The sequence below is a fragment of the Spodoptera frugiperda genome, chromosome 19 (assembly GCF_023101765.2).
Source record: "Spodoptera frugiperda isolate SF20-4 chromosome 19, AGI-APGP_CSIRO_Sfru_2.0, whole genome shotgun sequence".
NCBI lineage: Eukaryota > Metazoa > Arthropoda > Insecta > Lepidoptera > Noctuidae > Spodoptera > Spodoptera frugiperda.
The window spans coordinates 6,349,988-6,362,502 of NC_064230.1; the positions used below are offsets into that span (position 1 = coordinate 6,349,988).

The 12,515-nt window shown below is 41.0% G+C and overlaps 1 protein-coding gene across 1 annotated transcript in view; it reads right to left on the reverse strand.

Moving 5' to 3' along the window:
• The window catches only part of LOC126911804 (cytoplasmic aconitate hydratase-like), a 42,622-nt gene that overhangs the window by 2,800 nt on the left and 27,307 nt on the right, over nucleotides 1–12,515 (reverse strand). The window contains 9 exon segments of the mRNA XM_050700676.1: nucleotides 407–592; nucleotides 1,134–1,230; nucleotides 2,730–2,903; nucleotides 6,064–6,200; nucleotides 7,604–7,732; nucleotides 8,695–8,801; nucleotides 10,171–10,327; nucleotides 11,181–11,300; nucleotides 11,776–11,876. Coding sequence (XP_050556633.1) covers nucleotides 407–592; nucleotides 1,134–1,230; nucleotides 2,730–2,903; nucleotides 6,064–6,200; nucleotides 7,604–7,732; nucleotides 8,695–8,801; nucleotides 10,171–10,327; nucleotides 11,181–11,300; nucleotides 11,776–11,876 — 1,208 coding nt within the window.

The window sequence follows — 12,515 nt, forward strand, 5'->3', positions numbered from 1 at the left end:
TTATTAGCTGTAAGTTTTCCGAAAGTGTAAAATAAAATAAATAAAAATAAAAAAGGTAATTTAAAAAACTAAAAAAAACCCGACTGCGTTTCTTTATAATAAAAAACCCTAAAACAAGAAAGTCATCTTAAAATTGAAGCAGTCGGGACCCATTTTAGAAAGTATGTGCCCTCACTAAGTCTTCATATTTAGAGTGGGTAAATTATCTTTAATTATCTTTTAGTTTTATTATTTTTATAGTCACTCTTACAGTAAATACGAATCAAACGACTGCTATCAAGCTGAAATCCATCGAGTCGTTCAGGCTAGGGAGTGAGAAATATTCGAATTTGGCGCCAAAAATCCGCCATTTTGTTTTTTTATTATTTTAATGTAACCTGGCGCAGTCGGGTAAAAATTCTCTTACCTTGACAGTAATAATCTGTCCGGGCGCAATATCCTCAGGCAGGTCGATGCTGTAAATCTCGCTGCCGTCCAGTCCAAGAGTTTCAGCATTCTGTCCGTCTACAAACTGCAGCGGTACAATGCCCATACCGACTAGGTTGGAGCGGTGGATGCGCTCGAACGATTCCGCTATTACTGCGCGGATACCCTGGAATATAAGTATTAAAAACTAACTTAATAATAGGCCTTTTATCCCCGAAGGAGTAGGTAACTTAGTAAAAGGCCTTTTATTCCCCGAAGGGGTAGACAGAGGTGCACATTACGGCACGTAATGCCGCTATACAATGTACACTTACTTTTCACCATTTGTGTTATAAGTCCCATGTAATAGGGGTGAGCCTATTGCCATATACTGGACACAATTCCAGACTCCGTGCTACTACTGAGAAATGTGAAAAGTGTGGGAGAGCCATGCTTCGGCACTGCTGTGCCGGCTCGACCGACGTGATACCACGGCCGAGCAGAAAACCGACGTGAAACAACGCTTGCGATGTGTCTGCCCTTCCCAATCTTCCCAATCCCCAATACAACCACCCTTAAATTCCAAACCCCCAAAATGCCAGTAACGCACTTGTAACGCCTCTGGTGTTTCAAGACCCCATGGGAGGCGGCGATTGCTTACCATCAGGTGATACGTCTGCTTGTTTACCGGCTTATACCATAAAAATATATCTGTATGTTAAACTTACAAGTAGATAAGGTCCCTTGGCGGCCCAGTCCCGACTCGAACCCGATCCATAGTCCTTGCCAACCACTGCGATAAGAGGTACATTCTCAGAGGCGTATCTGTTGAAGAATAAAACATGATTTATACAAAGACTAACAAATCCGTTTCGCCACCAATGATTTTCTAATAAAACCATAGAGTACTCGGCCCAGACTAAGAAAAATATATTTAAAAGACGTTTCAATTTACACAACATTACTATTCTAACGTTCCATTATCGAAGAACTAATTTAGTTGCACTTAGTAAACAATAGATGTCGCTATAGGAACACAAGTTATATAACAGTGTTAATAATTAATACAATATTAATTATTAATAATTAATATTGTTTTGATACAAATTTAACATTTTCCCTGTTTTCTTGCTTTAGGGCAATCCATTAATTACGTCACACGTTCAGGGGGGAGGGGGTCTTAAATTTTAATTATGTATTATAATGTAACTGTTAAAACAGGAACTTGGATTAATTTAATTTTAATTGTAAAATTATAAAATGTGACGTCATTCTAATGAGGGGGGGGGGGGGCGTACCAGTAACTGTGTCAAAATTTAATGTCAAAAGTCATGAAATTTGTGTGATGTAATTTATGGATAGCCCCTTTTCTCTTGATTTTTTCCTGAATTTTGTCATGTTGTCATGTCATATTGTCACGTTACTATATCACGTCTTAATACCAAGTATTATGACATTATGTTTACTGCACGGTTGACGTAATGGCAGCCTACTGGTCGACCGGACTGGACGTCCCCACGTCTGCGCACACTGCTCACGATAAAGAGTCCCTCTGTGACTCGAAACAAATAGAGCTTTTCCCCCATTAATTTTCCCCCATGATTTTTACTATATGTCTATTAATTTTTACCCCGTGATTTTTACTATATGTCCATTAATTTTTCCCCATGATTTTTACTCTATGTTCCCTTACCTGTCGGCGGCGTCGAATATATCCATGACGTCCCCGCTGGGGTGGTGCGTGGTCCGGGGCCAAGGAATAGTTTAAATCTATACTAATATTATAAAGCTGAAGAGTTTGTTTGTTTGTTTGTTTGAACGCGCTAATCTCAGGAAATACTGGTCCGATTTGAATAATTCTTTTTGTGTTGGATAGCGCATTTATCGAGGAAGGTTATAGGCTATAAAACATCACGCTATGACCAATAGGAGCCGAGCAGTGCGGGTGAAACCGTACAAAAGTAGCTAGTAATTATTAAATGTTACCCCTTACCTGTCAGCCGCATCGAATATATCCATGACGTCCCCGCTGGGGTGGTGCGTGGTCCGGGGCCAAGGAATAGTTTAAATAATTATTAAATGTATCTTATGTCCCCCTTACCTGTCGGTGTCATCCAATGACTTCTCCCGCCTTGGGCGAGGCGAGAGGGAGTGTCAGACTCTTACTGACTAAAAACCACTCCGTTCCTACTCCTGCTTGTCGAACCAGAGCCCCGGTAAACCCGCTATGTAGTCCGCAGCTCCGGATTTGGTGACCTTACCTTACATGGTAAATATCCCGTCTCAAGTTCTAATGTTAATAATTATTAAATGTCACCCCTTACCTGTCAGCAGCATCAAATATATCCATGACATCCCCGCTGGGATGGTGCGTGGTCTTGGGCCCGGGAGTGGGCGCCATCTTGTTGACGAGCCGAATGTTGGCGAACGTGCCGCGCGACATTATAGCGTCGTTGCCGCGCCGCGACCCGTACGAGTTGAACTCGCGGGGGGTTAGACTGGAAGGAAGAAATATATTTATTTATTTATTCATTTAGAAAAACATGCATGATTTTACAGCTTAACGGCGCATTCCAATAACCTACCTATCGGTAGATTTGCCTACCAGCGGTAGAATTTTGACATAAGCTCCATACAAAATGTGTCAAAATTCTACCTCTGGTAGGCAAATCTACCGATAGGTAGGTTATTGGAATGCGCCGTAAGCCAATCTGGGGGCACGGTAGTGCCCCGCCAAGACGAGCCAAGCGAAGCGCAAGCGCAAGGGCACTACCTACCTTTTCTCGAAGCGCTTCGTCGTATTTTTGAACCTTCATAACTTGAGTTTGGGTTATACCAGATAAACAAAATTTTCAGGATATAATGTCAGTGGTAGACTTAATAAACCTCTAAAGTTTCAATTGCATAGCTCTTATACTTTAGATTTAATTGATATCTAAAATACCCCAATTTCGTCACTCACTCACTCACTCACTGATGATCAACAAAATTCTTAAGGTACTTCCTGAAGTCCTAGAAAACTGAAATTTGGTATGTAAGCTAGTATTAGTACCCAAACAACAAAAAAATCCTAAAACTTGGAACTTTTACCCCCCAACCCCTTAAACTAGGGGGTGAAAGTTTGTTCGAGACTTCCGCAACTTTTGACGCTAGAGGTCTGAATGCGGCCGCGGAGGGGTAAAAATCTGAAATAGGGAAACTTAATTCCCTATTTCCTGCTTGAGATCTGAAAATTATACACAAGTACATAGAACACAAACTTTTCATCAAATCAAAACATTATCCTACCCATAAGTACTTAGATATGAATAATATTACTACACTTCACTTCGGTAAGTGTTTATTAATCAACCTATACTTTTGAACATAAGCATCGTAAGTATAGTATGCGCCAACGCCCGCCGCCTGCCCCCTCGTCCCCGCGCAGTAGCTAAAAATAATCGGCCCGTCAGCGAGCGCGGCACCCGAACGCGGGCAGACGCGCGAGGGCAGACGTCGTTGACGGTTGTCTCGTTGAATGAAAAATTTTCGGAATATTTCGGTGATTTAAAAGTTTGCTATCGCGGAGAAAAAAACCATTTGCCTAATATTTAATTGTTAGTAGTTTAGTAGGTAAAGGTTTAGATACTAGTGTTTTAATTTTCATTGATAAAAAGTATTAGGATTACGTTTGCAATTTTCTTATAAATTTAGTAGTTTAGTAGATGAAGGTTTAGTTAGGTACTAGTGTTTTAATTTTCATTGATAAAAAGTATTAGCATTACGTTTGCAATTTTCTCACAAATTTAATTAAGAATACCTACAAAAAGAAATCAAATCCCACGGACTTTTTGCTATTCGTCATATGGGCTTGAGCTTAAAAATCTATTCAATCTTCTAAACTCTTTCCGTGCGGCCGACTCGCCAGTTAGAATTTCCCCGTAACTTGAGTGTGAAATTAGGGCTTATCGATTTAGGTCTGGGCATGTAGGGTTAGAAACTTGGCTCTACACGGGATCTGATTACTTTTTGACAGTGCGAGCTATATGGTCTCGTCTTGGCAACATTTAACATGAAATGTTTTTGTGGGTACATTATACAGTTAAAGATAAAATATATATATGGTTATTTAGTTTTTAGTATTGTGTACAGTGAGTATTTAGCAGTATTTGGTTCCATATATAACAAATTAACTGCCTCGTTTGTCCAGTGATTGCAAGTGCGACTGCCGAAGAAGGGGGTGGTTCTGCTTGGAGCTTCGAAGGCGGTTCGATTCCCGGGTCGGGCAAAGTATTGCCGGGCATTTTTCGGTTATTCGAAGTCGAATGTTATTCAAAATTTCTCAGTAGTAGCACGTAGTCTAGAATTGTGCCCAGTACATGGCAATAGACTCACCCCCTATTACATGGGACTTATAACATAAATGGTGAAAAGTGGTTGTTCATTGTATAGCGGCATTACGTGCCGTAATGTACACCTCTGCCTACCCTTTCGGGGATTAAAGGCGTGACGATATGTATGTATGTATTTACACCCACTTTTACTTTACTTTTTACCCACTTTTTGGCACAATTACCTTCCCAATCCCCGATTCCCCAACAACCCTTAAATTCCTAAACGCACTTGTAACACCTCTGGTGTTTCAAGTGTCCATGGGCGGCGGCGATTGCTTACCATCAGGTGATATAAAAAAAATATTTTCAAAGTCAAAGTCAAAATCATTTATTTCAAATAGACCAGGAAGGCACTTTTGAACGTCAAAGCAAATATAATAATATTAATAACGTCTGTCTGTCGGTCAGTCCTCTAGTTGCTCTATTTGCTCGTTCCAAAGTGTAGATTCCTATGGAGAAGAACGAGCAAGAAACTCCATAGGTTACTCTTTTTCAATCAGATTTACAATACAATACTTGGTTACATTGTTTCGATTACTTCAACTATGTGAGAACAATGTAAAACTAATATACAGTCAAAGCGATAGAAAAAGAAAATAACCTAGAGGACAATAAAAAGAGAGAGAGAGAGATAGTATTTTGACATAAGCTTCATACAAAATGTGTCAAAATTCTACCGCTGGTAGGCAAATCTACCGATCGGTAGGTTATTGGAATGCGCCGTTACTCACGTAACTGTTTGACGAGAAACTCGACTAGTTTCAAGCCATGCTAGAGGCTCATATTCATGAGCAGCATTCCGCGACACACGACGCGGCGACTGTCAAGCTGCTACTCTAAACTAGTCGAGTTCCTCGTCAAACAGTTACGTGAGTAAGCCGATAGCATAATCTATACTAATATTATAAAGCTGAAGAGTTTGTTTGTTTGAACGCGCTAATCTCCGAAACTACTGGTCCGATTTCAATAATTCTTTTTGTGTTGGATAGTCCATTTATCGAGGAAGACTATAGGCTATAAAACATCACGCTATGACCAATAGGAGCCAAGCAGGGCGGGTGAAACCGCGCGGAAGCAGCTAGTCTCTATATATAAAAATCAATTGCTGTTCGTTAGTCTCGCTAAAACTCGAGATCGGCTGAACCGATTTGGCTAATTTTGGTCTTGAATTAGTTGTAAAATTCCAGGGAAGGTTTTAAAAGGTTGGAACAAAATGTTTGATGTGGTATGAAGTTTGCCGGGTCAGCTAGTAATATAAAAAGAAATAATTAGATCATTGACTCACCCTCGGTCGGCGAGGAAGCGTGCGGCGGGCGAGTTCCTGGCGATGGAGCCGGCGGGGGAGATGTGGTCCGTGGTCACCGAGTCGCCCAGCAGGAGCAGGCAGCGCGCGTTCTGCACGCCTTGACGGGGGTTCAGGGCCTGGGGGGAGGGGGGATATAAGTTATAGGGTTTATTTTATTATGTAATTCAGTTATCTATAATCATCTATAACCATCTGCCAAGATCAGTTCTCGAAACCTCACAAATCAATATGTTTAAGAGGAAAGTTAAAACATTGTTATTGTCAAAGGCGTATTATAGCGTAAGACAATTTTTAGAAGGTAAATTATAACATAATACCGTAGTTTAACAAACACACACACAACGTCACGTTTCTTTATCCCCGAAGGGCTAGGCAGAGGTGCTCATTAAGGCACGTAATACAATGTACACACACTTTTCACCATTTGTGAAATTTTCCAGGAAAAATCCCAGTGATACTTTGCCCGGGAATCGAACCCGAGACCCCTTGTCCGGCAATCGCACTTGCGACCACTCGACCAACGAGGCAGAAATTCATTATAGAGTTTATTTTATTATGTAATTCATTCATTTTCTTTGAAATTGAATAGATGAGATTTTTTTATTTTAATGTCTGTCTTGTAACATTAGTTTTTACCCGACTGCGCCAGAAGGAGAGTTATGTTTTTGGACAGTATGTATGTATGTATAATTGTTTGGCACGCTCTGCAGCCTAAACGGCTTGATGGATTCGTATTTACTGTGAGACTGACTAGATAATTATATCAAATATAAAAATAATAATAAAACTAAATAATATTCTAGAAAGCCGCATGTGCCCTCACTAATTCATATTTAGAATGGGTCCCGACTGCTTCAATTTTACGATGACTTACTTGTTTTAGGGTTTTTCATTTTCATATAATAAACGCAGAAGGAACAAACAAAGAAACGCTTTAACGTTCAAAAGTGCCTTCCTGGTCTATTTGAAATAAATAATTTTGTCTTTGACTATGCAGTCGGGTTTTTTTAGTTTTTTAAATTACCTTTTTTTATTTACAGGTTTTGTTTTTATTTTCTTATGAAAACAAATACATTTTTATTAGTAAAGTGTTTTTTTCTTTAATGGGACAAGGCCAAACCCGCCACAACCTCCCATACCGCTGCAACTCCTGTGCACCAGGATCTACAGTAGATACAACCATGCAAACACCGGAACACTGAAGTCCAACGTCCCAGGGACATGAATGACAGTCTTGGATCCCGCAACGAAATAAATCAGGAGATATTATTAGAGGGAGAAGGAAAACGATAGTTTCCACTTCCCTCGGTGAATTTAATGCAGGAGACAGGATGACTTAAGCCTTAAGGCACAAAGAGACTGCACAACTGGGTGGAAGTCCAGTCGCCAAGCACCACGGAAATTTTACTTAAACTAAAATACTAAATGGGTCCTATGCTCGAGCTGTTATACTTGCTTCCAATAATAGGTATGGCAAAAGTAGTAGATAATATTAAATACGTTGAACTGCTTAACTTACCCTGGTCATGCCATCGAAGAACGGCGGTCTCTTGATATAGGTGGAGTTGGGGTCCCAGCCGTACAGCTTGCCTTGGGGCACGTCCAGCGCCTGCCAGGACGGCGAGCCCAACTCGATCTTGGCGTATACCTGGAGATATAAAGATAGTTAGTGTTAAAGATTGGATACAACGAACGAAACAATGTATCTCTCTCGTGGATCTTTTTTTTTAAGGGGAAAACGGTACTCTTTTTAAAGGGGCTGAGGCGTGAGGAGGTTGTTCGTTCCGTCACGCGCCCCGCCCCTTAGTTAGCTAGCATGACTGCTTCACATGAGGAGACGGCGTCCCAATCCCCCTCACTCCGCACTATGACCTGAACCAGTACCGAACGGGAGAGGTTGCCGTCGCCGACCGGGTTTTACTCTACTGAACCTATTTGAGTAACGCATTTACTACGAATTAAACTTTTTTTTTGTTTATATTAGATTGTCAACGAAAAACGAAGTTTCATCCAAAACTTCGCAGATTTCGTACTACAATTCCATTTATTGCGAACTTTTGTGAACAAAAATGAACGAATGAAATGCCGCTACGGGGAGGCGGCGTGCGGTGCAACGCGGGCAAACTTGTTTGTTTATCAAAAGGGAGGGGTCGATGAAGTGTGACATAGTGTGACAAGGGGGTGAGTCCTAAATTTTGTGACGTCACATTTCAATTATTATAATCTAACTCTTAAAACACGAACTTGAAACTATTATCGAAAAACTCATGTCATGTTATATACCTATTAATTTTATTAAAAAAAAAATTAAATAAAACAAATTTCGGGAAAGCTGTTTTAATTAAAACCTAGATGTAGGTAAAATTATAAAATGTGACGTCACACTAGGGAGGGGGTGGTTTCACAAATGTGACCAATTATGACAAGGACGGGGGATTTAAAAAATCATGAAATTCTTGTGACGTTATTTATGGATGGCCCCTTACTTCTTGTGTCTGCGTTACATGACACAAGGCGCCCGCACTACAGACATGTGTCCACTTCCTCAACGTGTCCACGACCGCTCAGCCAAGAGAAAGGACAGAGAAGAACCTGATGAGTTGCTCTTACCTCCTTGAACATCCCAGGAATAACGTGCCTGTTCTCGACCTCCTGTATCTCGGCGCGCGTCGGCCAGATCTCGCGCAGGTACACCGGGCTGCCGTCTGCACGGGTGCCTGTGTGGAAATAGTACGTTAAAATTATTTAATTGCTGTACATAGGCGTAGCCAGGTTTTAGTTTCGGGAGGGGTTCAAGAAAGTCGACCCATGAAATGTGTGACCGAAAAAATAAATCATCAGATTCATATTCATATTCATATTCATATATTTATTTGCATTCCATAATGTTAACAAAGATGTTTAAAGAGGCTTAGAGCTAAGTACAGATCATGGACCCTGTTAGGGCACAGCAAAAGAAGGCATTACATTATTAGGTTTATGTTACATAATTAATATATATATATATTCGGAGAACATTATTTATCAATTTAATTATTATATTAGGCATTAAAATATGAGATTAAATTATATTTTTATCATCCAGGTATTCTTTGACGTTATAATAACATTTGCTTATAAGGATTTTTTTTAATTTGTTTGTAAATACATGTATCTTTTTTTCATTTCTCAGCGTTTCAGGTAATTTATTGTAGATTTTTATAGACATCACTAATGGGCTTGATGAGTGTATTTGTAATCGGGATGACGGTAGGTTTAAACGTGTTTTGTGTCGAAGTGTGCATCTTGTCTGTATGTCTTCACGTGTGGTGTAGAATTCTTTGTGTATGTGTGCAAATTTACAGATTTCCATTATGTATAGGGATTCATAGGTAGTCATAGAGACCTTTGCCAAACAGGGGATGTACTATGCTAACTAGAAAAATAACGCTCTGTAATGTCTAGGTACGCATTTTTCGGGGGGGGGGTTGAACCCACCAAACCCCCCCCCCTGGCTACGCCTATGTTGCTGTATCCTTTATAATGCCGTAAACTAAGTAAGAGTAACGCTGCGTCCTGCGTGAGCGATGTAGATGCGAAAGCAGCAAAAACTGTATCGGCGAGCTAAACAACAATCTTACCCAAAGGTTGTGTTTCGAAGTCGATGTCCACAGTGCCGGCGAGAGCGTACGCGATGACGAGGAGTAGCTACGCAAGGTAGTTAGCTCGCGTGTTGGGGTGGTTGTAGGATAATGTGAAAGTGGTACATAGTACACGGGACATTATGGGCTTGCTAAGCACTTGGCACAATAACGGCGAGCTGAAGTTTTGGGACAGTATCGGTCAGCTTAACAACTGGGACAGTATTGGCGAGCTAAATCATTACATAGAACACGGGACAATATCGGCGAGCTAAATCTTGGGACCATTATCGGCCAGCTTAACAACTGGGAAAGTATTGATGAGCTAAATCATTACATAGAACACGGGACAGTATCGGCGAGCTAAATACTGGGACCTTTATCTATCCACTTAACAACTGGGACAGTATTGGCGAGCAACTTATAGAACACGGGACAGTATCGGCGAGCTAAACAACAATCTTACCCAAAGGTTGTGTTTCGAAGTCGATGTCCACAGTGCCGGCGAGAGCGTACGCGATGACGAGCAGCGGCGAGGCGAGGTAGTTAGCTCGCGTGTTGGGGTGGATGCGGCCCTCGAAGTTACGGTTTCCTGAGAGGACACCGCAGCATACCAGCTCGTTCTGGAGACGAGGAAATTATAAGTTTTTAAACTGACATGGTCACTAACACTAGAATTGGAACTTGATACGGGATATTTACCATGTTTTTCAGTTTATCCGTGATCATGGCGCTTGCAACAGTGCCGAAATATCAAAAACTAATAAAAATTTTAAAACATGGTAAATATCCCGTGTCAAGTTCCAATTCAAGAAAATTATGATTTTTTTTATTTAAAATCGTTAACAAACATACAATTTCACATACACATGACAGGCAGACGAGAAACAACAATTTGTGGATCACACAAAGAGTTACTCCGTGCGGGAATCGAACCCCGAAATCTGTGTTCCCTGATAACCTAGGTGTCTTCAAGACCCGAGTGAATAGGTGGCTTATGGGCAGACGTGCTCCATCGTAAACCGCATCATCACTTACCATCAGGCGAGATAGCGGACAAACGTCGACCCATTAAATCGTCGTTGCAAATTTAAAACATCTTAATTATGTGTCATTTAGGTTGAAAATTAGTTTCGCAGATAATTGAAAAGTATTTTTAAAAATCTATCTTCTGAAAAAAACTCCCATTTGAATATCTACTTAATGTAATAACTTACGTATCATATATAAAATATTACAGAAAACCGACGTGAAACAACGCTTGCGTTGTGTTTCGTTGTGTGAGTGAGGTTACCGGAGGCCCAATTCCCCCCTTCCCAATCTTCCCAATCCCCGATTTCCGAACAACAACCCTTAAATTCCTAACCCCCAAAAAGCCAACGCACTTGTAACGCCTCTGGTGTTTCAAGTGTCCATGGGCGGCGGCGATTGTTTACCATCAGGTGATACGTCTGCTCGTTTATAAAAAGAACTTACCTTCTCAATAGTATTAGCAATGTTATCATCAATGGGTCCGGAGTTGCCGATGCACGTCATGCATCCGTAGCCGACGATGTTGAAACCTAGCTTCTCTAGGTAAGGGACTACGCCGGATTCCTGCAACAAATAATTGTGAACAATATATTATGAGATGTCGTAACAGGGAGTCCCTCTAACATTTATTTATTTAATAGCTTCCGCCCGCGACTCCGTCCGCGCGGATGTCGATCTTCGCGTGAAAGTTTTATTTCTCCATTTTGAGTAACTCTGACAATGGCATCTTATAAATATCTATTGGACCTAAATACGGCTAAGCCCATACTAATGAAGAAGATTGCTCTATTGAGCTTCTGCTGTTGAGCTCGCGTTCTGTAGTATAAAACTGAAAAAATAATTTTTCACGTATTTTTCCAGGATAAAAAGTATCCTATTTTTTGCCCAGGATAATAAGGTATAATTATACCAAGTTTCATCGAAATCGAACCGTTAGTTTTCACGTGATGCCTGAACATACAGACAGACAGACAGACAAAAAAAATATAATCACATTTGGGTTTGGTATCGATCCAGAACCCAAATTGTATATACTTACCCTGAGGTAATAGGTGACCACTCCAGATCCCGGTGACAGAGAAGTCTTGATGTAAGGCAGCACGCTCAGGCCATTCTCCACTGCCTTCTTGGCTAGGAGACCTGAAAATAAAAGGAATATTATGTCAAACTCTGTTTTTGTCGGTGGTCGCAGCGTGGCATCGACAATCCCTAGTCTATGTTATAATATAGTATTTTTCTATTTGATTTTGGGGAAGTTGGGGATTATCGATGAACATGAGGTGATTATTGTTTATTAGTATTTATTTATTCATTTTATTTTATAACGTCGGGCCAGTGCTGAAAATCAGCGCCGGAAAATCGGGTCGCGGTATTTAAGCTGAGTACTGGCCTTTTTGCACCATGACTTTTATGTTTTTTTTTATAATATAATTTTTTATGTTTATTGTTTTTTTTTAAATGGTGCAAATAAACTGTTTTTCTTTCTTTCTTTCATTAAGTAACTGTTAACGCAGATGTTGTCTGCCAGCCATGGTGCGGAGCGAGGGGGATTGGGATGCCGTCCCTCCTTCTGCGAAGCAGTCATGCTAGCTAAGGAGGAGGCGGGGTGCGTGAGGGAACAAACCTCCTCACGCCCCAGCCGTCGAGAGACACTCCGGGCGTCAGGAACCGCGCGACGATCTCTAGCCACCGTAAGTGCGGGCCTGCGGACGGCGAGCTAGAGTAGTTCGTCGCCCGACCAGCGCGCGCGCTTCAAAGAGCCCTCAGACCACCACAGAT